Source organism: Aethalodelphis obliquidens, unplaced genomic scaffold (assembly GCF_003676395.1).
Source record: "Aethalodelphis obliquidens isolate GAN/ISIS:26980383/991018 unplaced genomic scaffold, ASM367639v1 scaffold5, whole genome shotgun sequence".
In the NCBI taxonomy this organism is placed as follows: Eukaryota; Metazoa; Chordata; class Mammalia; order Artiodactyla; family Delphinidae; genus Aethalodelphis; species Aethalodelphis obliquidens.
The window spans coordinates 49,304,539-49,330,801 of NW_020837949.1; the positions used below are offsets into that span (position 1 = coordinate 49,304,539).

A 26,263-nucleotide genomic window follows, 5' to 3' on the forward strand; every position below is an offset into this window, starting at 1 on the left:
AAGATCCCAAATAAACAACCCAACTCTACACCTTAAAGAACTAGAAAAAGAAGAACAAACTGAGTCCAAAGTTAGCAGAAGAAATGAAATTATAAAGATTAGAGCAGAAATAAATAAAACAGAGAACAGAAAAACAGTAAAAAAGATTAACTAAGCTAAGAGTTGTTTCTTTGAAAAGATAAACATTATTGACAAACTCTTAGCTAGACTAGCCAAGGGAAAAAGAGAAAGAACCCAAGTCAACAAAAGTATAAATGAAAAAGGAGACATTACAAGTGATAACACAAATATTCAAAGGTTCATAAGAGGCTACCATAAACAGCTATACACCAAAAAACTGGAAGACTACCAAGACTGAATCAGGAAGAAATAGAAAATCTGAAAAGACCAATTACTAGTAAGGAGACTGAATCAGTAATCAAAAATCTCTCAACAAAGAAAAGCCCAGGACCAGATGACTTCAATGGTGAATTTTACCAACCATTCAAAGAAGAATTAACACCAGTCCTTCTCAAACTCTTCCAAAAAATCTAAGGGGAGGAAGCACTCCCAAACTCATTTTATGAGACCAGCATTATCCTGATACCAAACTCAGAAAAGAACACTATAACACTATTAGAAAAGAAAACTAGAGGCCAATATGCCTGATGAATATTGATGCAAAAATTCTCAATAAAATACTAGCAAACTGACTTCAGCAGTATTTTAAAAGGATCATTCATCATGATCAAGTGGGATTTATCCCTGGGATGCAAGGACGGTTCAACATATGCAAATTAATTAATGTGATCCATCACAGTAATGGAGTGAAAGAAAAGAATGATATGATCATCTCAACTGATGCAGAAAAAACATCTGACAAAAATCCAACATACATTCATGATAAAAACTCTTAACAAATTAGGCATAGAAGGAACATATCTCAACATAATAAAGGTCATATATGACAAGCCTACAGCTAACATCATACTCAATGGTGCAAGGTGGAAAGAGTTTCCTCTAAGATCAGGAACAACACAAGGTGCTCACTCCCACCACTCCTATTCAACATAGTACTGGAAGTCCTAGTTAGAGCAATCAGGTAAGAAAAAGGAAATGAAAGGTATCAGAATTAGAGAGGAAGAAGTAAAATTGTCTCTGTTTTTCTTTTTTTTAAATATATTTATTTTATTTATTCATTTTTGGCTGCACTGGGTCTTTGTTGCTGCGCATGGGCTTTCTCTAGTTGCGGCGAGTGGGAGCTACTCTTCGTTGCGGTGCACGGGCTTCTTATTGCGGTGGCTTCTCTTGTTGCAGAGCACCGGCTCTAGGCGCATGGGCTTCGGTAGTTGTGGCACGTGGGCTCAGAAGTTGTGGCTCGTGGGCTCTAGAGCACAGGCTCAGTAGTTGTGGCGCACGGGCTTAGTTGCTCCGTGGCATGTGGGATCTTCCCAGACCAGGGCTCGAACCCATGTCTCCTGCATTGGCAGGTGGATTCTTAACCACTGCACCACCAAGGAAGCCCAAAATTGTCTCTATTTGCAGATGACATGATTTCATGTATAGAAAATCTTAAAGACTCGACCAAAAAACTTTAATCAATGAATTCAGTAAAGTTGCAGGATATAAAATTAACATAAAAAATCAGTAGCATTTCTATACACTAACAATGAATTTTCTGAAGAAGAAAGAAATTGATCCCATTTACAGTAGCACCAAAAACAATAAAATACCAGGAATAAATTTAACTAAGGAAGTGAAAGATCTCTACTCTGAAAACTAAAGGACACTGATGAAAGAAATGGAAGAAGACACAAAGAAATGGAAAGGTATCCTGTGTTTATGAATGAGAGGGATTAATATTTTTTAAAATTTATTTAAGTATAATTTATATGAAGTATAGTTGATTTACAATGTTGCATTAATTTCTGTTGTACAGCAAAGTGATTCAGTTATACATATATATATTCTTTCTCATATTCTTTTCCATTATGGTTTATCACAGGATATTGAATATAGTTCACTGGGCTATACAGTAGGACCTTGTCGTTTATCCATTTTATATATAATAGTGTGCATCTGCTGATCCCAAACTCGCAATCCATCCTGTAATACCTGAAACCGTAAGACTCCTAGAAGAAGACATAGGAGTAAAGCTCCTTGACATGGTGTTTGTAGTGATTTTTTGGATATAACATCTAAAGCACAAGCAACAAAATAAAAAATAAGTGAGATTACCTAAAACTAAAACCTTTCTGCACAGCAAAAGAAACCATCAACAAAGTAAAAAGACAACCTATGGAATGAATAAAAATATTTGCAAACTATATATCTGATAAGGGGTTAATATCCAAAATATATAAAGAACTCGTAGAGCTCAATAGCAAAACCCCACAAATAACCCAATTAAAAACTGGGCAAAGGACCTGAATAGACACTTCTCCAAAGAAGATATATGAAAGACCAACAGGTACATGAAAAGATGTTTAATATCACTAGTCATTAGGGAAATGCAAATTAAAACCACAATGACCTATCACCTCACACCTGTTAGAATGGCTATCATCAAAAAGACAAGAGATAACAAAAATACTGTTGTAGATGTGGAAAAAAGAGAACCCATGTGCACTGTTGGTGAGATTGTAAGTAGGTGCAGCCACTATGGAAAACAATATGAAGGATCCTCAAAAAATTAAAAATAGAACTACAATATGATCTAGCACTTCCACTTCTGGGAATATATCCAAAGGAAACAAAAACACTACACTAACTCAAAAAGTAATCTGGGGGACTTCCCTGGTGGCACAGTGTTAAGAATCCACCTGCCAATGCAGGGGACATGGGTTCGAGCACTGGTCTGGGAAGATCCCACATGCTGTGGAGCAACTAAGCCCGTGTGCCACAACTACTGAAGCCCTTGCACCTAGAGCCCGTGCTCCGCAACATGAGAAGCCACCACAATGAGAAGCCCGCGCACCACAATGAAGAGTAGCCCCCACTCACCGCAACTAGAGAAAGCCCGCACCCAGCAATGAAGACCCAACACAGCCAAAAATAAAATAAAATAAAATAAAATAAATTTTTAAAAAAAGTAATCTGCATCCCCATAGCAGCATTATTTATAATAGCCAAGATATGGAAACAGTTTGTGTCCATTGATGGATGAATGGATAAAGAAGTTGTGATACATATGTGATATCTATATCTATATCTATCTACAGTACACACACACAGGAATATTATTTAGCCATAAAAAATGCGGAAGTCCTACCATTTGCAACAATATGGATAGACCTGAAGGCATTATGCTAAGTGAAATGTCAGTGAAATACTGTATGATCTTATGTAAATGTGGAATCTTAAAACACAAAAACAAAAAACTCATAGAAAAAGAAATCAGACTTGTGGTTTCCAGAGGTGGAGGGTGGGTGAGGGGGAATTGGAGGAAGGGGGTCAGAAGGTACAAACTTCCAGTTATAAGATAAATAAGTACTAGGGATGTAATGTACGACATGATGGCTATAGCTAACACTGCTGTAGGATATATAGGTTACTTACTAAGAGAATAAATCTTAAAAAATTCTCATCACAAGGAGAAAAATTTTTTTCTTCTTTCTTTTCTTTTTATTGTGCCTGTATGAGAAGATGGATTTTAGCTGAACCTATTGTGGTAACGATTTCACAATATATATAAATCAAACCATCATGCTGTATGCCTTAAACAAGTAATGTATGGTAAGTACTTCTCAATAGAGCTGGAAAAAAAAAGTGAAAATTCTCTATGCACTCATAGAGCTACAAGAGCAGTTTTGTTTTGTTTTTTTTTCCCATTTTAACATCTTTATTGGAGTATAATTGCTTTACAATGGTATGTTAGTTTCAGCTTCACAACAAAATGAATCAGTTATATATATACATATGTTCCCATATCTCTTCCCGCTTGCGTCTCCCTCCCTCCCACCCTCCCTATCCCACCCCTCCAGGTGGTCACAAAGCACCGAGCTGATCTCCCTGTGCTATGCGGCTGCTTCCCACTAGCTATCTACCTTACGTTTGGTAGTGTATATATGTCCATGCTTCTCTCTCGCTTTGTCACCATTTACCCTTCCCCCTCCCCATAGCCTCAAGTCCATTCTCTAGTAAGTCTGTGTCTTTATTCCTGTTTCACCCCTAGGTTTTTCATGACATTTTTTTTCTTAAATTCCATATATATGTGTTAGCATACGGTATTTGTCTCTCTCTTTCTGACTTACTTCACTGTGTATGACAGACTCTAGGTCTATCCACCTCGTTACAAATAGCTCAATTTCGTTTCTTTTTATGGCTGAGTAATATTCCATTGTATATATGTGCCACATCTTCTTTATCCATTCATCCGATGATGGACACTTAGGTTGTTTCCATCTCCGGGCTATTGTAAATAGAGCTGCAATGAACATTTTGGTACATGACTCTTTTTGAATTATGGTTTTCTCAGGGTATATGCCCAGTAATGGGATTGCTGGGTCATATGGTAGTTCTATTTGTAGTTTTTTAAGGAACCTCCATACTGTTCTCCACAGTGGCTGTATCAATTTACATTCCCACCAACAGTGCAAGAGGGTTCCCTTTTCTCCACACCCTCTCCAGCATTTATTGTTTCTAGATTTTTTGATGATGGCCATTCTGACTGGTGTGAGATGATACCTCATTGTAGTTTTGATTTGCATTTCTCTAATGATTAGTGATGTTGAGCATTCTTTCATGTGTTTGTTGGCCATCTGTATGTCTTCTTTGGAGAAATGTCTATTTAGGTCTTCTGCCCATTTTTGGATTGGGTTGTTTGTTTTTTTGTTATTAAGCTGCATGAGCTGCTTATAAAGGTTGGAGATTAATCCTTTGTCAGTTGTTTCATTTGCAAATATTTTCTCCCATTCTGAGGGTTGTCTTTTGGTCTTCTTTATGGTTTCCTTTGCTGCGCAAAAGCTTTTAAGTTTCATTAGGTCCCATTTGTTTACTTTTGTTTTTATTTCCATTTCTCTAGGAGGTGGGTCAAAAAGGACCTTGCTGTGATTTATGTCATAGAGTGTCCTGCCTATGTTTTCCTCTAAGAGTTTGATAGTTTCTGGCCTTACATTTAGGTCTTTAATCCATTTTGAGCTTATTTTTGTGTATGGTGTTAGGGAGTGATCTAATCTCATACTTTTACATGTAGCTGTTCAGTTTTCCCAGCACCACTTATTGAATAGGCTGTCCTTTCTCCACTGTACATTCCTGCCTCCTTTGTCAAATATAAGGTGACCATATGTGCGTGGGTTTATCTCTGGGCTTTCTATCCTTTTCCATTGATCTATATTTCTGTTTTTGTGCCAGTACCATACTGTCTTGATTACTGTAGCTTTGTAGTATAGTCTGAAGTCAGGAAGCCTGATTCCTCCAGCTCTGTTTTTCGTTCTCAAGATTGCTTTGGCTATTCGGGGTCTTTTGTGTTTCCATACAAATTGTGAAATTTTTTGTTCTAGTTCTGTGGAAAATGCCATTGGTAGTTTGATAGGGATTGCATTGAATCTGTAGATTGCTTTGGGTAGTATAGTCATTTTCACAATGTTGATTCTTCCAATCCAAGAACATGGTATATCTCTCCATCTATTTGTATCATCTTTAATTTCTTTCATCAGTGTCTTATAATTTTCTGCATACAGGTCTTTTTTCTCCTTAGGTAGGTTTATTCCTAGATATTTTATTATTTTTGTTGCAATGGTAAATGGGAGTGTTTTCTTGATTTCACTTTCAGATTTTTCATCATTAGTGTATAGGAATGCAAGAGATTTCTGTGCATTAATTTTGTATCCTGCTACTTTACCAAATTCATTGATTAGCTCTAGTAGTTTTCTGGTAGCATCTTTAGGATTCTCTATGTATAGTATCATGTCATCTGCAAAGAGTGACAGCTTTACTTCTTCTTTTCCGATTTGGATTCCTTTTATTTCCTTTTCTTCTCTGATTGCTGTGGCTAAAACTTCCAAAACTATGTTGAATAAGAGTGGTGAGAGTGGGCAACCTTGTCTTGTTCCTGATCTTAGTGGAAATGCTTTCAGTTTTTCACCATTGAGGACGATGTTGGCTGTGGGTTTGTCATATATGGCCTTTATTATGTTGAGGAAAGTTCCCTCTATGCCTACTTTCTGCAGGGTTTTTATCATAAATGGGTGTTGAATTTTGTCAAAAGCTTTCTCTGCATCTATTGAGATGATCATATGGTTTTTCCCCTTCAATTTGTTAATATGGTGTATCACGTTGATTGATTTGTGTATATTGAAGAATCCTTGCATTCCTGGAATAAACCCCACTTGATCATGGTGTATGATCCGTTTAATGTGCTGTTGGATTCTGTTTGCTAGTATTTTGTTGAGGATTTTTGCATCTATGTTCATCAGTGATATTGGCCTGTAGTTTTCTTTCTTTGTGACATCCTTATCTGGTTTTGGTATCAGGGTGATGGTGGCCTCGTAGAATGAGTTGGGGAGTGTTCCTCCCTCTGCTATATTTTGGAAGAGTTTGAGAAGGATAAGTGATAGCTCTTCTCTAAATGTTTGATAGAATTCGCCTGTGAAGCCATCTGGTCCTGGGCTTTTGCTTGTTGGAAGATTTTTAATCACAGTTTCAATTTCAGTGCTTGTGATTGGTCTGTTCATATTTTCTATTTCTTCCTGATTCAGTCTTGGCAGGTTGTGCCTTTCTAAGAATTTGTCCATTTCTTCCAGGTTGTCCATTTTATTGGCATAGAGTTGCTTGTAGTAATCTCTCATGATCTTTTGTATTTCTGCAGTGTCAGTTGTTACTTCTCCCTTTTCATTTCTAATTCTATTGATTTGAGTCTTCTCCCTTTTTTTCTTGATGAGTCTGGCTAATGGTTTATCAATTTTGTTTATCCTTTCAAAGAACCAGCTTTTAGTTCTATTGATCTTCGCTATCGTTTCCTTCATTTCTTTTTCATTTATTTCTGATCTGATTTTTGTGATTTCTTTCCTTCTGCTAACTTTGGGTTTTTTTGGTTCTTCTTTCTCTAATTGCTTTAGGTGCAAGGTTAGGTTGTTTATTCGAGATGTTTCCTGTTTCTTAAGGTAGGATTGTATTGCTATAAACTTCCCTCTTAGAACTGCTTTTGCTGCATCCCATAGATTTTGAGTCGTCGTGTCTCCATTGTCATTTGTTTCTAGGTATTTTTTGATTTCCTTTGATTTCTTCAGTGATCACTTCGTTATTAAGTAGTGTATTGTTTAGCCTCCATGTGTTTGTATTTTTTACAGATCTTTTTCTGTAATTGATATCTAGTCTCATAGCGTTGTGGTCGGAAAAGATACTTGATACAATTTCAATTTTCTTAAATTTACCAAGGCTTGATTTGTGACCCAAGATATGATCTATCCTGGAGAATGTTCCATAAGCACTTGAGAAAAATGTGTATTCTGTTGTTTTTGGATGGAATGTCCTATAAATATCAATTAACTCCATCTCGTTTAATGTATCATTTAAAGCTTGTGTTTCCTTATTTATTTTCATTTTGGATGATCTGTCCATTGGTGAAAGTGGGGTGTTAAAGTCCCCTACTATGAATGTGTTACTGTCGATTTCCCCTTTTATGGCTGTCAGTATTTGCCTTATGTATTGAGGTGTTCCTATGTTGGGTGCATAAATATTTACAATTGTTATATCTTCTTCTTGGATCGATCCCTTGATCATTATGTAGTGTCCTTCTTTGTCTCTTCTAATAGTCTTTGTTTTAAAGTCTATTTTGTCTGATATGAGAATTGCTACTCCAGCTTTCTTTTGGTTTCCATTTGCATGAAATACCTTTTTCCATCCCCTTACTTTCAGTCTGTATGTGTCTCTAGGTCTGAAGTGGGTCTCTTGTAGACAGCAAATATATGCGTCTTGTTTTTGTATCCATTCAGCCAATCTGTGTCTTTTGGTGGGAGCATTTAGTCCATTTACATTTAAGGTAATTATCAATATGTGTGTTCCCATTCCCATTTTCTTAATTGTTTTGGGTTCGTTATTGTAGGTCTTTTCCTTCTTTTGTGTTTCTTGCCTAGAGAAGTTCCTTTAGCAGTTGTTGTAGAGCTGGTTTGGTGGTGCTGAACTCTCTCAGCTTTTGCTTGTCTGTAAAGGTTTTAATTTCTCCATCAAATCTGAATGAGATCCTTGCTGGGTAGAGTAATTTTGGTTGCAGGTTTTTCTCCTTCAACACTTTCAATATGTCCTGCCACTCCCTTCTGGCTTGCAGAGTTTCTGCTGAAAGATCAGCTGTTAACCTTATGGGGATTCCCTTGTGTGTTATTTGTTGTTTTTCCCTTGCTGCTTTTAATATGCTTTCTTTGTATTTAATTTTTGACAGTTTGATTAATATGTGTCTTGGAGTATTTCTCCTTGGATTAATCCTGTATGGGACTCTCTGTGCTTCCTGGACTTGATTAACTATTTCCTTTCCCATATTAGGGAAGTTTTCAACTATAATCTCTTCAAATATTTTCTCAGTCCCTTTCTTTTTCTCTTCTTCTTCTGGAACCCCTATAATTCGAATGTTGGTGCGTTTAATGTTGTCCCAGAGGTCTCTGAGACTGACCTCAGTTCTTTTCATTCTTTTTTCTTTATTCTGCTCTGCAGTAGTTATTTCCACTATTTTATCTTCCAGGTCACTTATCCGTTCTTCTGCCTCAGTTATTCTGCTATTGATCCCATCTAGAGTATTTTTCATTTCATTTATTGTGTTGTTCATCATTGTTTGTTTCATCTTTAGTTCTTCTAGGTCCTTGTTAACTGATTCTTGCATTTTGTCTATTCTATTTCCAAGATTTTGGATCATCTTTACTATCATTATTCTGAATTCTTTTTCAGGTAGACTGCCTATTTCCTCTTCATTTGTTAGGTCTGGTGGGTTTTTATCTTGCTCCTTCATCTGCTGTGTGTTTTTCTGTCTTTTCATTTTGCTTATCTTACTGTGTTTGGGGTCTCCTTTTTGCAGGCTGAAGGTTCGTAGTTCCTGTTGTTTTTTGTGTCTGTCCCCAGTGGCTAAGGTTGGTTCAGTGGGTTGTGTAGGCTTCCTGGTGGAGGGGACTAGTGCCTGTGTTCTGGTGGATGAGGCTGGATCTTGTCTTTCTGGTAGGCAGGTCCACGTCTGGTGGTGTGTTTTGGGGTGTCTGTAGACTTATTATGATTTTGGGCAGCCTCTCTGCTAATGGGTGAGGTTGTGTTCCTGTCTTGCTAGTTGTTTGGCATAGGATGTCCAGCACTGTAGCTTGCTGTTCGTTGAGTGAAGCTGGGTGCTGGCTTTGAGATGGAGATCTCTGGGAGATTTTCGCTGTTTGATATTATGTGTAGCTGGGAGGTCTCTTGTGGACCAGTGTCCTGAAGTTGGCTCTCCTACCTCAGAGCCCCAGCACTGACTCCTGGCTACAGCACCAAAAGCCTTTCATCCACAGGGCTCCTTAATTTGGGATGATTCGTTGTCTATTCATGTATTCCACAGATGCAGGGTACATGAAGTTGATTGTGGAGCTTTAATCCGCTGCTTCTGAGGCTGCTGGGAGAGATTTCCCTTTCTCTTCTTTGTTCTCACAGCTCCCAGGGGCTCAGCTTTGGATTTGGCCCCGCCTGTGCGTGTAGGTCGCCGGAGGGCGTCTGTTCTTTGCTCAGACAGGATGGGGTTAAAGGAGCCGCTGATTCGGAGGCTCTGGCTCACTCAGGCCGGGGGGTAGGGAGGGTCACGGAGTGTGGGGCGGGCCTGCGGCGGCAGAGGCCGGCGTGACGTTGCACCAGCCTGAGGCGCGCCGTGCGTTCTCCCGGGGGAGTTGTCCCTGGATCCCGGGACCCTGGCAGTGGCGGGCTGCACAGGCTCCATGGAAGGGGGTGTGGATAGTGACCTGTGTTCGCACACAGGCTTCTTGGTGGCGGCAGCAAAGGCCTTAGCGTCTCATGTCTGTCTCTGGGCTCCGCACTTTTAGCCGCGGCTCGCGCCCGTCTCTGGAGCTCTCTTAAGCAGCGTTCTTAATCCCCTCTCCTCGTGCACCAGGAAACAAAGAGGGAAGGAAAAGTCTCTTGCCTCTTCGGCAGGTCCAGACTTTTCCCCGGACTCCCTCCCGGCTAGCCGCGGTGCACTAACGCCCTGCAGGCTATGTTCACGCCGCCAACCTCAGTCCTCTACCGGCGCTCAGACAGAAGCCGGAGCCTCAGCTCCCAGCCCCGCCCGCCCTGGCGGGCGAGCAGACAAGCCTCTCCGCTGGTGAGTGCCGGTCTGCCCGACCGTCTGCGCTGGAATCACTCCGCTTTGCCCTCCGCACCCCTGTTGCTGTGCTCTCCTCCGCGGCTCCCAAGCTCCCCCACTCCGCCACCCGCAGTCTCCGCCACCCGTAGTCTCCGCCGCCGAAGCTCCCCCACTCCGCCACCCGAAGTCTCCGCCCGCGAAGGGGCTTCCTAGTGTGTGGACACTTTTCCTCCTTCACAGCTCTCTCCCGCTAGTGCAGGACCCGTCCCTATCCTTTTGTCTCTGTTTATTTTTTTCTTTTGCCCTAACCAGGTACGTGGGGGGTTCCTTGCCTTTTGGGAGGTCTGAGGTCTTCTGCCAGCGTTCAGTAGGTGCTCCGTAGGAGTTGTTCCACGCTTAGATGTATTTCTGGTGTATCTGTGGGGAGAAAGGTGATCTCTGCGTCTTACTCTTCCGCCATCTTCCCGGAAGTCTCTACAAGAGCAGTTTTAAATATCAATGCTCTTGTCCTACTCTCTCAGGTCAATTTTTCCCCCAATACTTAAATTTAATTAAAAGGGCAGATTTCAACCTTCATTTGAAAAGTAGAGTTGGTAGGAAGTTCCAGGGTGTTCTAAGACACTGAAAATATTCACATTAGAAGTTTTCTAAAAGGCAAGGACAGAGGGTATTTTAAGAAGGTGTTTTCAAATTGGCTGAAATCCTTTGCATTAGTTATACATTTTGTTTATATAAAATATCCACCTTTTTTCTGGAAAGCACTCTTCCGGTGATTGATCCAATTATATTTCTCCACACATTTGGTTATAGTTGATAGTTCCAGGGAGGACATCTGACCCAAGCCTAACAGACCTCTTAAAGGATTTTTGAATTGGACGTCAGAGAAAGAAAAACTCATCATTTCTTTAGAGGCAGATTTGGAGATCTGGGAGCTGTCAGCACTTCTGTTTTTGATTTGCAGAGATCAGTTCCAGAGAAGAGAGCCAATAAACCAGAGATGGCAAGTCTTGGGGTTGTGCCAGTCCAGGGTTGCAGTCATCCTGAGGTTTACAGTGGAGATTGGTAATAATATTTATCTGGTCCTTATTAAGTACTGGAGATTCAGCTCTGGGTGTTTTTTATTTAACCTTGAAAATCCCATGAGATAAATACCATCAAGATCATCCTCCTAGTTTTATAGATGCAAATATTGAGGCATAGGGGTTAAGTAACTACAATAAATAGCTGAGCTGGGATGCAAACCCATGGGGTCAAACTCCAGAGCCCATGCTCTGAACCAGTTATTATTTTTTAAATAAATTTATTTATTTTTGGCTGCATTGTGTCTTCATTGCTGTGCACAGGCTTTCTCTAGTTGTATCGGGTGGGGGCTACTCTTCGTTGCAGTGCATGGGCTTCTCATTGCAGTGGCTTCTCTTGTTGTGGAGCACGGGCTGTAGGCACGCGGGCTTCAGTAGTTGCGGCGCACGGGCTTAGCTGCTCCGCGGCATGTGGGATCTTCCCAGACCAGGGCTCGAACCTGTGTCCCCTGCATTGGCAGGCGGATTCTTAACGCTGTGCTGCCAGGGAAGTCCTGAACCACTGTTATTTTGTCTCTAGGCCAGCAGTAATTTCCCTTATCAAAGCAGGTTTGAGTTGGGTATCTCCTACTTCTGGCCAAATTATGTAATGTGTTGTAAGCATACTAAGTAATATACTAATCAAAGGAATACCTCAGTATATGTCCAAAGCCACTTTAATATCCTCCCCTTCAAGGTTTCTCCTAGGTTCCCTTTCTCACTAAATCACATTTTCATCCATCCCAGAAAAAATGAATACTTGGGAGTCATTCTGGATCCCTTTCTTCCTGACCTCCACATCACCTCATTTTATATCCAAAACCACTTTATTCTACAAGCACATATTTGGGACTTACTATGGACAAAACCCTATCCTCAAACGAGTCCCCTTCTCTTTATTCCCGTAGTTAATGCTCTTGTTCATACAACTGACCTTGACCTTCTTCAGCCTTTTTGTGCCCTAGTTTCCTCACCTGTAAAATGGGGTCAATCATGCCTACTCTAGAAGGCTATTTTGAGGATAAATGAAATAAAATATAAAAAAGTATTCATCAACTGTTATTTATTCTACGAATGAAACAATTCTTATGTGTGATCATGGAGATTTTCATACTGTTTGCTTTTACAGTAAAAACATGGGCTGTAATGGGAAAATAAAGATTCCAAATGAACAGTTTCATATTTTTGTATTTTCCAGCTGACATGATTGCCTGCAGAAATCTTTTAACGTAATATAAATTCTTAAAACCCCACCAAAAAACCCAACAGCCCTAAATCCCCCCTCCTTATTCGCTATTAGCAGATATGCTGATGACTGTCATGTATCTGAATAGTGCAACACATTTAGAGGAGATACTACATCCGTAAGAAGAATCAAGCTATGAAGATTGGCATCTACTACAATTTCCTTGATTATACCAAATCACCTACTGGAGCTTTAAGTTGTTAACACTGCTCTCCTTGATCAGTGAATACTCAAAGGTACAAATTCATTTTTTCAACAAAAGATGAAAGGGTCTATGTATCATATAGGTTACAAATATACTATTCATGTTCAGCTTTATGTTAGAGATTTTTATCTTTTGCTCGATGCCAATATTTGTCCAGGTATTGAACACATTTCAGGCCTTTTACGAAAAAGAAAAACTTCAGTTTTATATGTTGGCCAAGTCTTTTTGTAGTGGCGTAATGATTATCTTTGATCCATGAGATTAGGGAAACTGCTACCTACACATCTACTTCTTCAGAGGCACTGATGTCCATCTCGGGAAACAAAAGTCAGAAGCCTTCACAAACATATTCAACAAAATCTCAGATTAAAGACCTGACTATAAAAATGAAATGAAATGAAGAAAATGAAAATAGAAGAAATTTAAAAAGACTATCCATGTAACTTCAAAATGGGAGAGGTATTTTGAAACAAGACATGAAATCCAGAAGACATAAAGACTGACAAGGGTTGACCACATAAAATTTGGTACGACAAAATGGTTATCATAAATCATGTCAAAAAACATTGGCAGAAAATATTTGCAACACAAAAAATTAATAATTACATAAGGAACTGCCACAAATTAAAAAATTTGTAAAATTGGCAATTCATTTATAGATGAGGAAATGCAAATAGTAAGCATGAAAAGAATGTTCAATAAAAATATCACAGACATGCAAATTAAAACAAGATGCCATTGAATTGGCAACAAAATCAGTCTTAGTATTATTAATCTGCAGTACAACTAAGGATACGGGGTAATGACTACTGATGGAAGAATCGTACACCAGTACAAGGCCGACTTCATTAATTTCTGGAAATCCATCTGTATCTACTTAAGTTTCACTATGTATTATGTAAAAGAATGTTCACCACCTTGCTTCCCTGGAGTCCAGTGGTTAAGAGTCTGTGCTAGCAACGCAAGGGGCACCAGTTCAATCCCTGATCTAAGATCCTTGGAACTAAGATCCCACATGCCTCATGGCATGGCCAAAAAAATAAAAATACCTAGTAATAAATCTAACCAAGGAGATGAAAGACCTGTACTCTGAAAACTATATGCCACTGGAGAAAGAAATTGAAAAGACACAAAGAAATGGATGTTCACCACATTAATCTAACAGCAAAAAACTACAAACAACTTAAGTGTTCATACCCAGCAACTGATTAAGTTGGGGAACCTCCATACAACAGCCTACGGTGTCCCTACTAAAAATAGGTAACACACATTGTTATTACCACATACAAGGCATTGTTTTAAGTGTCTCATATGCTTATATTTCATCTTGATTTACCTCTATTTTATAGATGAGGAAACTGAGGTAGAGAGAGGTGAAGTAATTTGTTGAGAGACTGTGCTATACTCGTTTTGAAGATGGAAGGGGCCAGGAACCATGGAATATAGATGGCCTCTAGGAACCAGCCCTAATACCTTGACTTTTTAAAATTTTTAGGCCATGCCGCATGGCGTACGGGATCTTAGTTCCCCGACCAGGGACCAAACCTGTGCTCCCTGCAGTGGAAGTGTGGAGTCAACCACTGGACTGCCAGGGAAGCCCCAATACCTTGACTTTGTATTTTGGACTCCAGAAATAAATTTGTTGTTTTAAGCCATTCAAGTTTGTGACAACTTTTTATAGCACCAGTAAGAAACAGATACAACATAAGGGGTATTAAAATACATGGACAACAGTTTCCAGAAATGCTCTCACTAAGCTAAAATTCAAGGTACAGTCATCAATTTCTGATCTGAACAAAAGGTTCTGTATTATTTACAAACCCACTGTTGAGAGCAGTGCTAGGTCTACAAAAAATTGATAAACAGCTTAGTATAGATAATTTCCTTTTTTCTGTATAGATTTTGGAAATTAGAAGAAATATATCACAACAGGATCAGTCCTATCAGAATACCTGTTTTTTTTTAAGATGGCAGCTTCAACAAACTAGAGTCTGGGTGTCAAAATTTCACTTTAATGAAACAAGTTCCTCTTAGGCATCACCTGAAACTTATTTTTTTAAATAAATTTATTTATTTTTGGCTGCGTTGGGTCTTCATTGCTGCACACGGGCTTTCTCTAGTTGCGGTGAGCAGGGGCTACTCTTCGTAGCAGTGCGTGGGCTTCTCATTGCAGTGGCTTCTCTTGTTGAGGAGCACAGGCTCTAGGCACACGGGCTCAGTAGTTGTGGCACACGGGCTTATGTGCTCCGCAGCATGTGGGATCTTCCTGGACCAGGGCCCAAACCCGTGTCCCCTGCATTGGCAGGTAGATTCTTAACCACTGAGCCACCAGGGAAGTCCCCTGAAACTCATTTTAACAAGAAAACCTTTTTGTGTTAATACATGTTCTATTTGAAATTCCTAAACTCAAAGGTACTGTAAAGGTACTCTAAACAGGTACTCTAATGCCTTAGTGATATCACACTATTTACAAATATGAAGTTAATACAGTGAATGTGTTTCTACTCCCACTGTAAAGTCATCAGATTAAAAAAAAAGTCTAATCAATCACATAAAGGAATATAAAACTATTTATTGACCACTGTTCACCAGTATTTACAATAAAGTAAACAATATACAGTTGAATAACATTCTGATTACTACAAAGTTATTGTTTTTCCTGGCTTCTGCTGAACCAGTAACCCAAAATACTGAGAAGACTGAGCCTACATGTAAGGAATGGGTTGGGGTAAAGTTTGAAAAAACATGCAGGTCAAGTTTAGATTAGAAAACTTTGTTCACTCATTTATTCCTGCAGATCCTAAACTGCCAACATCTCTAACCATCTGATTAGGTTTCCATTAACAAGTCTGAGACATTGCATGTATTACAGTCTTTCATTAAATACAGCACATGGATTTCAACTTCTTAGAATAGTTTGCCAAGAGGAAGCTTTAAATGTCCATTTAACTAAGTCTTGCTTGGCTAATGAAAACATACCAGAATTTTTCTATTTTTTTCATTTGGGTTGACAGAGATAAAATTTTCCTTTCAGGGAGGTTTTACATATAAAACTGCATTTATATGATGGTGGATATGGATGCAGATTCTGATAGGGCTGCTTTAAAAAATTATCCAATTTAAATTGTTTAATTTGTCTCATTAATTACAAAATTATTTAATTTGAAAGGTTAAGACTTAAATTTTCAATTTAAGTTGAAGTGATTTCTTATATTGCTCAAAATGATAGAACCCCAGAAACATGGGCTCATCCATGGTTGTGAAAGGCTGTTTTTGTTTTGGTAAATGTGTTTAAACAATAACCAAAAAAACCCCAAACCATTTACATATGTATTTTATGTATACACATACAGAAAACCCAGAATGGTCCTTAGGCATATATGAGTTAAATGCAAATTCTAAATTCTGATTGAGTAATGACTATGGAGATTTTCCCCAACATTTAGAAAAGCTGTTCTCTAATGCAGAGGAAATAATATACCATGGTATATTATTCTTTTCTGCTAAAGGAAGCAACTTTAGCTTGCTTTTCTTTTCTGCTAAAGGAAGCAACTACAGAAAGCTTTTATTTGTTCAAAGTAACCAGTGCTACAGATGCAAAAAAACCAAAAACAAAACCCCCAAAAAACCCCCCCAAAACCCAACAACTTCCCCAATACTACTTCAAAACGAACATATCAAACTTGACTTTCATTAGAATGTAGTTATTTCTTCACACTAATAAATCAAAAAACCAAGAACCAGATTTTATGTATATATATAAATATATATAAAAAGCAATGCAAACAATTATTGAGCTTCATCTTCTGGACAAGAATGCCAAGTTAGTCTCTCCTCATAAAAAGCAATTACAATTTGAGGACACCTCATATTTGCCTCTTTTGCCAGCACCAAGTCCGCCTCATCTGAATCTTTCCTGTTGTGAGGGAAAAAAAAATTCAGTTAGAAAGTCTAAACTGTTTTTTGTCAATTGATAACCATTCACTTAAGGATCATAACTCAATCAAAAGGTATTGCTTCAGGGTTATGTGGTTACTTGTGGCTGTGTTCCAATAAAACTTAATTTTCCAAAACGGGCCACAGTTTGCCACTTGTTGCTTTAGCAAAGTAACTAGAATCATCCTTCTAGCAGATAATTACTCTCTACCTAATGATGCTCAACTATTTATAAAACCTAGGTAGATATGTTTTCTAAAAATTCACAAGTTTTAAAAAACATTATCTATTCTGACTGTAAAATATAACAGAAATTACCCACACACTTACCATTTCATGAGAAACATTAATTCTCCACTGCTGTCTGTGGCACCAATTATTCGCTCTGGGTCAAGACCTCTGGCAAAACCTCTTGGTTTATCAGCCTATTTAAAAGAGGTTAAATGATTATTTACATAAATGTTCCCACACATTTTTTTCAGAGAGCAAACTAACAATGTTAACTTCCAATTTGTTTTCATGATATATAACTTTTAAATAAAAACCTTCTGATGGTGAAACAAATGACCAGAGCAAGAGCCCATACTTAGTACTAAAACACATATTAATTTCCATTAAACTTACAAGCAGAAAAAACAAATCTGGATGTCTAAAATATTCTGAATCATAAATTAAGAAAACAGACAAAACTTTCTTCATTCAAAGACACCAAAAGGCAGGAAAAAAACCCCAATCTCTTTTTTTCTGGTAATTCTAAATCAATTAATAATTATAAATTCTTGAAAGTCAGTATTTCAAATTACTTCTAGGAATCCTCTAAATTACCCACGTTATTTTTTAAAGCACACAGAAACTATCAACAGCAAAGTAATAAAAACTTTAAAATGAGACTAATCAGTATTGTAATCAATCTGAATTACAGTAAACCTTATAAAATACTTAGTATAAACCAAAACTGTGGCCTGAGGGACTCCTGGGGATGCCTGAGACCTTCTGGAGTATCTGTTTATCTGCAAGATCTCCTCTTTTCATGTATCTGTGACTTTAGATTGTCTTTGCATATTTCCACCAAACAACATAGCACAGCAAATCGAATACAGGACTAATGCCTTATTAAGACAGACACTGACAAGATTTGCAAAAATGTAAAATGCCACTCTTCTCATTTAAAGTTATTTTTCATGAAAAGTTATGAATAACATGTAATAGTATTCGTCATTCTTAACTGAATATACAAAACTGCATAAGTTTCTACTTTAATTTCTAATGCAGTTAGTACAGATAGTTATAATCCATATAAACAAGTTTTTTGGGATCCTCAATAATTTTCTAGAGTGTAAAGGGGGCTTGAGACCAAAAAAGAGAAGTGCTTACATAACAAATCCTTTCTCCCCATGAGACTTTTCACATCATTACCTCGAGCTCTGGAGTCAGACTGCCTAGGTTATAATGATGACTCTAACCTTCACTCGCTGTGTGGCTTTGGGCAAGTTAACCTCTTTGTGATTCAGGTTCACTTTCTATAAAATACATACAATTAATACTATCTGTTTCATAGAAATTTTAAAGTATATGAAAAGCAAATTAAGCCATTTAGAACACTGCTTGGCACATTACGAGGGCTCAATACAGGATGACTATTGTTATTAAACAGTGCTTCTGTTGAGCATGTGGTTGACTTCCAATTTACTTACAACTGATTCTTAAGATTGTTACCTTTTTGCCTTGGCTGCTAAAGTGTTCAGAACCAAATTTGTAGCTCACTTCTGTTTCCCTTCTGTGAAAAATGAGGGTAATACCTATGATCTTGACAGAACTGTCATTAAGAGTTATTGGACTGGGATGTCCCTGGTGGCACAGTGGTTAAGAATCCACCTGCCGACGCAGGGGACATGGGTTTGAGCCCTGGGCCAGGAAGATCCCACATGCCTCAGAGCAACTAAGCCCGTGTGCCACAACTACTGAGCCTGTGGTCTAGAGCCTATGTGCCACAACTACTGAGCCTGCACGCCTAGAGCCCGTGCTCCGCAACAAGAGAAGCCACCGCAATGAGAAGCCCACGCACTGCAACTAAGAGTAGTCCCCACTTGCCGCAACTAGAGAAAAGCCCGCATGCAGCAACGAAGACCCAACACAGCCAAAAATATAAATAAATAAATAATGGACTGCGAAGTACTTAGCATCTAGTTCAAATGATCAAATTTTTTTTTTTTTTGCGATATGCGGGCCTCTCACTGTTGTGGCCTCTCCTGTTGCGGAGCACAGGCTCCGGATGCGCAAGCTCAGCGGCCATGGCTCACAGGCCCAGCTGCTCCGCGGCATGTGGGATCTTCCCAGACCGGGGCATGAACCCATGCCCCCTGCATTGGCAGGCGGACTCTCAACCACTGCGCCACCAGGGAAGCCCCAAATGATCAAATTTTAAATCCAAAGTCCTTATCAATACATCTGTATTGTATGTTTAGTCCCTAAGCCTAGATGTAATTTAGACCCAAGACCTTTCCCCAAATTGCCGTGTTAGGCCAAAAGGCAGGACAAGTATGTTTTAAAGTTGAGGGTAAAAGCAAGGATTTATGTAATTTGCTCAAAGCCACAAAGAAATCAACGAAGAAAAGATTGGCTCAAAATACACATGCAGTGAATGAACCAATTATCTCATTTTATGCTAATAAAAATTAATAAAAAAAATTATTATCCAAGATTATATACTTCAAAATCAAAGTACTGTTTGGCAATACAAGGATCATGTGCCAAAGTTTTGGTCACTACCACTCACTAATGATCTATAATTAAAATGTGCTATGTAGATTGTTTTCACTGTATTGTAAGGGATTTTCAATGATCAATTTTGTATTGTTTTTACTTAAGACAACTGGTCTAGATCAGAGGAAATTGTCTGATCTGAAGTCAAATTCATCAATCTATCCAAAGTAACACTAGCACAATTTTAAGTGGTGTAAGCACTTACTAGACATTTACACAATGTAGGGTAAACCATGCCTATCCTTTCTGTCCCAAATATTAAATATTTAACAAAGGCCTTTTAATGATATTTTTAAAGTACTTGAGTTTTAAAAAGCATTTAAAAAATCAAGTCATCCTTTTACAAAAAGCCAGTTTGCTGGCCAATGTTTTATACGTACAGCATCTCTTTTCTTCTTTGATTTGCTATCATCAGATTCACTGTCAGATAAAGATTTTCTTTTTGTTCCATCTTTTTCTTTACCAGCTTTTTGAGAATTAAGAAATGCTTCAATTAACTCTGGACAATCTAAATTTTCTTCGGGTTCCCAAGTATTGTCTGCACTGTGTTCAGTTAAAAAAAAAAAAAATTCATTCAATTAAACATGGTTCATCACCATCATCCAGATCCATTTAATACATACCTGACAAAAAGTCCTCTGTACTGCAGATATTAATCATTTCCCCCCTCCCCTCACATTCTTTTGAGGAAATCTATACTTCCTTTTGTGTCTACTTTCACAGTTCGTACTAAGTGGGCAACGTTATTACCTCCAAGGTTAACTGAATCTGACTCTAGCAGAATAACTGGAACCAATATTTTTCCAAGTTATGCGGACAACTCACTTTAGAATTCCTCTGGAAGAGCCTTTAAAAAAGGTGGATTCCTGGTTCCCACCTCAAATTACTTTATCAGATTGTTCTTAGGGTTGAGGCCTCCAATACTGTGTTTTAAAACACAGCAATTCAGAGGCGCTCTCAAATGTGAGACAGTATTTTCAATTTCTGCTGGGTACTCAAATTGGGAAGTGATATAAAACAGGGGTGGGCAACTCAAAGTCAAATCCAGCCTTTTGTATGGCTGGCAAACTAAGACTGTTTTTTACATTTTTAATTGGTTGGGAAAAAAATGTCACAGTAAAAGTCATATGGAATTGAATTTTGGGGCCCATAAACAAAAGCATTATTAGAACACAACCATGTTCATCTGTTTAACGTATTGCCTATTGCTGCTTTTGTACTGCATTCTCAGAATTGAATAGCTGTGACAGAAGCCCACAAAGCCTAGATTATCTACTATGTGACTCTTATTAAAGTCTGCCAATCCCTGATATATGGCAGAGATGACCATTTCCATGTGTTTTTCAGAAGGGCTGGAAAGAAAATGAATATCAATTACCAAATGTGAAAGTAAGATCACCCTACACCACTAGTTACAAGATTGCTAACTTTGTGTGCTCTGATCCAGAAAGCCTTTACAGAACTAGACAGAATGAAATAAATCATTTTAGAGATGCTAGGAAAGATACTTTTAACCTCTGATTACAACTTGGTCTATTGATGCCCAGATTCTACTTCTTAGAGATTAAGATACAGTAAACCTAGTGTAGGATCTGAATTATGATGAGCACTTCTGTTTAAGACCTACTAGTATACCTTACATAGCTTCACTATTTTTTAATGTCCTCTGTAGGAAAACCGTGTACATTAGGTATTCTTGGTAGTACAGTATCCAAAGACATTAAAAAGCAAACTGTACTCTATATTATATAAATTTGACTCTCCAAGGTAATCAACTAGACTCAAAGCTGCTAGGTTACCACTGCAGGCAAAAGACATGGATGGCTCTTTTTAAACACACCTCAAACAAGATACCCTGGGTTAAAGGTGCTTTTAAATTTAAAGAAACTTACAGAAAATGGATAAAAACATCTTAGACTAAAAACAAATTTTAAATGTTACTTAAGTGCAGTTAAACATATAATAAAAGCACTGAGATCTCTTACTCTGTAAATCCCTTCCACTTCAGGAAATACTCCACCTTCCCATTCACTACACGTCGGTCCAGTACTTTTTCTACCACAAATTCTTCAGGTTCTGCCTCTTCGACTTTTTTACCTTTTCCATTCTGTTTCTTTCCCATTTTTTGCTAAAACAAAACAAGACAGATTTAAGAAATGTCTTTTTTTGATTTTTTCAGTACATTTTAAAGGCTAGAGTACTTATATTACCGTTGCATTTGACACCTAAATTTCCACTTCTATATCCCAGAGCAGATACCTTCTGAAAAGGTAAAAGTTAACAGATAATAAAATAAAGGAATTCTTGATTCTGTGGGTTTAACTCAAAACTATCACCCACCACCCTTCACTGAAATAATACAATCAAAAACATTCTTTGAAAGCACTGTTTTATCTTTTCCTGGTCTTATTTCTATGTAGTCTACAAGACCAATTTTTGTAGAGTTTTCACTCATTTTAACCACAGGACAGCAACAAACAACTATTAGAAACTACTAGAGAATGATACAAAGGAGAATAACTAGTAGTGACAGGTCTTATTAGTGAACCATAGACCCATTAAAACTACAGCCCCCAAACACTAAGACCCCCTTTCCCAATTGAAACACCGATGTTAAAAGCCTCGACAATTTAAGAGAAAAGAGAACTGCAGAACAAAAACATGGTTCAGAACCCTGATATCAATTGCAGGGTCAACCAATGAGACCATAAATAGGTTAAAAAGGACAAGATCATTTCCCCATAATCTCTGCACATAATGTCACTGACCACTCGGAACAAACCTATAATGCTGTCACTTTAAGAGGCCAAAATGCTGGATCATTTTAATTATCTAATGTGAAAAAATCCTTTTCTTGGCTTCTCAAGAGAAAGACTCTAAAGTGGTAGCCAATGAAACTAACTTACAAGTTTTTAGGTTAGATTTTTTTTTTTTTTGGTATAACACTCTTTGAGAGAAGCAGGAGACCAAGCTCAACAGACAAATAACTCAAAACAGATTTGTTATTGAAAATGGATAAACTTTCAAAAAAACCCGGAAATGGTTATTAAGAGATTAAGGGGGGAAATCCCACATGTTATGTTCATCTTGGAATCATTTCACCTTAAAACAGGTGCTATTAAAAAAAAAAATTAATTGCTCAGTCACTAAAGTCATCCCTCCTAAAGCATGTAAGCAGAAAAATTAACAGCTATGCCTCAAGACTGCAAAGGACATTTAAAAATACGTAATCATTTAGAGGTGTATACACACATGTAAGAAATAAAAATCCTCTGAAACTTAAATAATGCAGCAAACACCTGATTTTGTTGGATACCATTCCCCATGTCAGGTCTTATAACTTTCATTAGTCAAGATACTTGGGTACTGCACCCAGTCAAATAGCCTTCTGCCTCCGTACAGTACAAGGAAGGTAATGATGGTGGTAGTGGAAAGAGTGAAGAAAAACTGGTATAGACCAAAGCTTATCAGACACTGATCCTAAATGAAAAACAAAAAAAGTATGTCCATGAAACTAAGAGGCTAACAGGGTAAACAGGAAAACAAAAACAAACACAAAATGAAAGCTAAAAAAAATTTGGTCAAAGAAATAAAGTATTTACTACTATGGCACCCATAAACTAGTTTCAAATGCTCATCCTTTGCTTTTTAAAAGAAAATCCACCCACTTTCCCATTTAAATTACAGCACACATTATCTCACAACACTAACAACATTATTTTAAAATGCAGAGTTAGGTAGATTCTGAAGACTATCAAACTGTATGCAAAGCAATTTAATTTTAATAGAAGCATCTATTTGCTTTCTGTATCTATACTCATCCTCATAGTCTCAGGGACAGCTATTTCGTTTCCCATCCAATACTTCTGATACTGGTGATTGTAAAGCCAATTTAATTATCTACATTTTGGTTTACTGATTATGAAATTTGAAGGACAGTTCAATCCTGAGGAAGCACAGATTATGCTTTGTGCTTTTTCCATTGATGGCTTTGATGGGAATAAATTATGCCACCAGACAGGCTTTATATTTAAATGTTTCTCAGGATGTTTGACTTTAAAGTGCAATCTAATGATGAAACAAATTAAAAATCACCAACGTGCCCTTTATATTGCAAAACTCAAGGGGAGAATACACAAACCAAAACCATTTTGCTTTATTTAGATGTTTACACTCACCTTTATATACTTGCAATTGTTATTAACGCAATGTGTTAGAATTAAATACCGTGGGAACCATAACTTTGAATTTCGTGATTTTTATGTGAATATTCCAATGACTATGTTAAAACTCCAAAGTTGACATGGCTGAATACATACATGTCTACAGGTTTACAGAAGTTTTAATGAAGCCTAAGAATGCAAACTGTGGGTTTAAGAAAACTGCTGGAGAGAAGATGCAGAAGATCTAGTTTCCTCTTTCCTGGACGTATGTGTGATGTTTTTTCATGTCGTGTATTAAAAAAACCACACTGCAATGATTTAAAGACCCTTCTGTATTTTAGAATAAGCAAGTTTGAAATATGACAGTGACCAAAACAATTCAAAACATTCAATGACTTTTGTCTCCATCTAAGTGTACAAGGTAACCGTTCTTTAAACAGGGCAATGCTGAAAATACCTGCTTTCTCTAGAATTCAGTAGAGTGATTTCGAGAATAGTATGCCAATCAACAAGGGCTTTATTGCTTTGTCTGTGTATGCTTCTAACATTCTTCCAGGTCACATAACTTTTTGTATCTTTATTTCAAGATAAGAATACTTGGTAAAAATTTATTTCGTGCTACTCTTCCAAGATTAGGTTTCCCTAAACCAATCAAGACACTATTAAACCAAGTCATTAAATATCTCAATGTAGTAATTTCCTTTTTGCTCCTAACTCTCCCCATAATAACAGTGGGGAGAGAAGGGACTGTAAACTATATATGGATGTAAATTTCTCAACCACAGAGATGCAAAGTTATAATTTTTGAAGAAAAAGTTTGTGTTAGATCCTTAAATATTTTAGGTTGTCATTAACTTACCAATGTAGTTTTATTGGACGCCATTTTTTATTGCAGACTTGAAGAGCTATTACTAGAAAAATGCATGACAGTTAAAAAAGTTTGCAAGACACAAAAAAGTAGCTAAACATAAGCTTTGTTTGGATTCCAACCCCCACCTAGGTAACTCACGTTATCAAACATGTATACAAATCCACAGAGAAGCAGTTTTGAGATTCTGCACAAACTAGTGATACATGCCTAAGAGTATATCAGTGTTGTAACCAAGTGTACCTAGATAACCTTACCGGGCACGTTAGTACCCGAGAAAGCTTTAGGTAAAAAATAGACAATTTTTTTTCCCCAGTCCAAATCCCACTTATAACCATAGTCAGAATTTTAAAAAAATGGCCAAATAGTTTGGTTCAAAATCAAACGACTGCCCGAACGATCACAATAACCAATTATCGTGTATTTCTCCTCTACACTTAACAGTCCAAAGAGTCGCCTATGTAATGTAATCCCAACCTGGTTTCTTCTTAGCAACCCTCCCTTTCCAATCACTAGTTAAAAAATTAAAGGAAAAACACACCGAGATGTTCCAGTCCCATTTCGTGCCACTTTTGAAACCAAATCACTTCTTTTCTGCACTTTCATCCGCTCCCCTCAAGCCCCTGCCCCACTCGGCTTAACAAGGCCTTAGCGCCCGGCCCCCGCCCCGCCCCCTCCCCCCCTCGGGAGCGCGGGCCTCGTGGTCAGCGCACACGCGGGGAGAAACAAAGGCCGCGGCGCGGGGGCTCAAGGGCACTGCGCCACGGGGCCCGCGCCTCCCCCGACCAGGCGGCGGCCACGTAACGGAGCGCCCGCCGCAGCCTCCGGACATCGGGCCGCGCGGATACGGGAGAATGCACCGCCCTCCCTGGAGGCCCAAGTCGCCGACCGAGGCCGGGAGGGGAAGGAGAGCCCCTCTTCTTGATCCGGGATGGGGGAGGGGAGAAAGAAATGCGCTTTGTCTAGAAATAAGGCAGTTGTCGCCACAGCTTTCAACCTTGGGGAGGAGTCTCGTCCCCTAAACCAACTACAGACGCCGGCCCAGCGCCAGGCCCGCCGCGGGGTCTCTGTTCGCTTCTCCTTTCCTTCCCACCAGCTCCTGATTCAGGGTCGGGCGGGGAAGGGATGGGAAGCGGGGGAACTGGGGGCCTCTGGGGCGCATATGGTATCTTAAGCAACACCACCGAGTGAAAGCTAGAGAAAAAGAAAGACACCGACTTCACCGCCTCCGAGCTGCTCCGGGTCCCGGGTCTGCACCGTCTCCGGCCCTGCGCGCCTCAAGCTCCAGCCACATCCGAAGGGGAGGGGGCTGGGGAGCTGCGCGCGGGGCCGCCGCCGGGGGGAGGGGAAGGTGGCACCGCCCACGCCCGGCGGCCGCGAGGGGCGGGGTGGGCGCGCGCCGCGCAGTGCCCGCCGGGAGCCCGAGCCCGGGAGGGAGAGGGGGAGGGGGAGGGGGTGGCGACGGTGGCGCTTACCGTTCGTGGCGTGGCGCCTGGTGGTCCCCGGAGGGAGGGGAGGGAGAGGGAAGGTTGGGGGGGGGGGTTGAGGGCCGTGACCGAAGTCTCGGCGGAGGTTTCTCCTGGTTTGCAGCAGTAGTGGCTGGCGCCAAAACAGGACTCCGCCCACTTCCTTGCCCCTGGGGTTGGGTGCCTCCGAACGCGGGGGGTAGGTGGCGGGGGGGGGAAATCGGGAAATAAAAACGAGCGCCCCTTTCGACTACCCGCGAGGTCGACCCCAAAAGCGTTGGACAGGGTTGGGTTGGTGGAGTGTGAAGTGTAATTTTTTGACTAGAAGCCGCTTCG

At 39.2% G+C, this 26,263-nt stretch overlaps 1 protein-coding gene across 2 annotated transcripts; it reads right to left on the reverse strand.

Annotated features, from left to right (window-relative positions):
• Nucleotides 1–15,283: 15,283 nt before the first annotated feature.
• CBX3 (chromobox 3) lies at nt 15,284–26,000 on the reverse strand. Of its 2 annotated transcripts, none has more exons than XM_027102358.1 (6): nt 25,937–26,000; nt 24,453–24,504; nt 21,416–21,558; nt 19,811–19,973; nt 16,998–17,092; nt 15,284–16,647 (listed from the first exon to the last, which is right to left on the reverse strand). In XM_027102358.1, the coding sequence occupies exons 2-6, from the start codon at nt 24,474–24,476 to the stop codon at nt 16,521–16,523; spliced, it is 552 nt and encodes a 183-aa protein (XP_026958159.1). In that variant the 5' UTR covers nt 24,477–24,504; nt 25,937–26,000; the 3' UTR covers nt 15,284–16,520. The 2 variants fall into 2 exon arrangements, with proteins under 2 accessions (XP_026958159.1, XP_026958158.1); XM_027102357.1 differs by lacking the exon at nt 25,937–26,000 and adding an exon at nt 25,680–25,783.
• Between the last annotated feature and the right edge of the window lie 263 nt (nt 26,001–26,263).

Coding starts and splice junctions, on each gene's coding strand:
- CBX3 (XM_027102358.1), bottom strand. CDS start 24,476: ATGGCGTCCAATAAAACTACATTG. Junction 21,559..24,452: donor CGTCCAATAAAACTACATTG/GTAAGTTAATGA, acceptor GTTTTGTTTTAG/CAAAAAATGGGAAAGAAACA. Junction 17,093..19,810: donor CAAAGAAGAAAAGAGATGCT/GTACGTATAAAA, acceptor TCTTTTAAATAG/GCTGATAAACCAAGAGGTTT.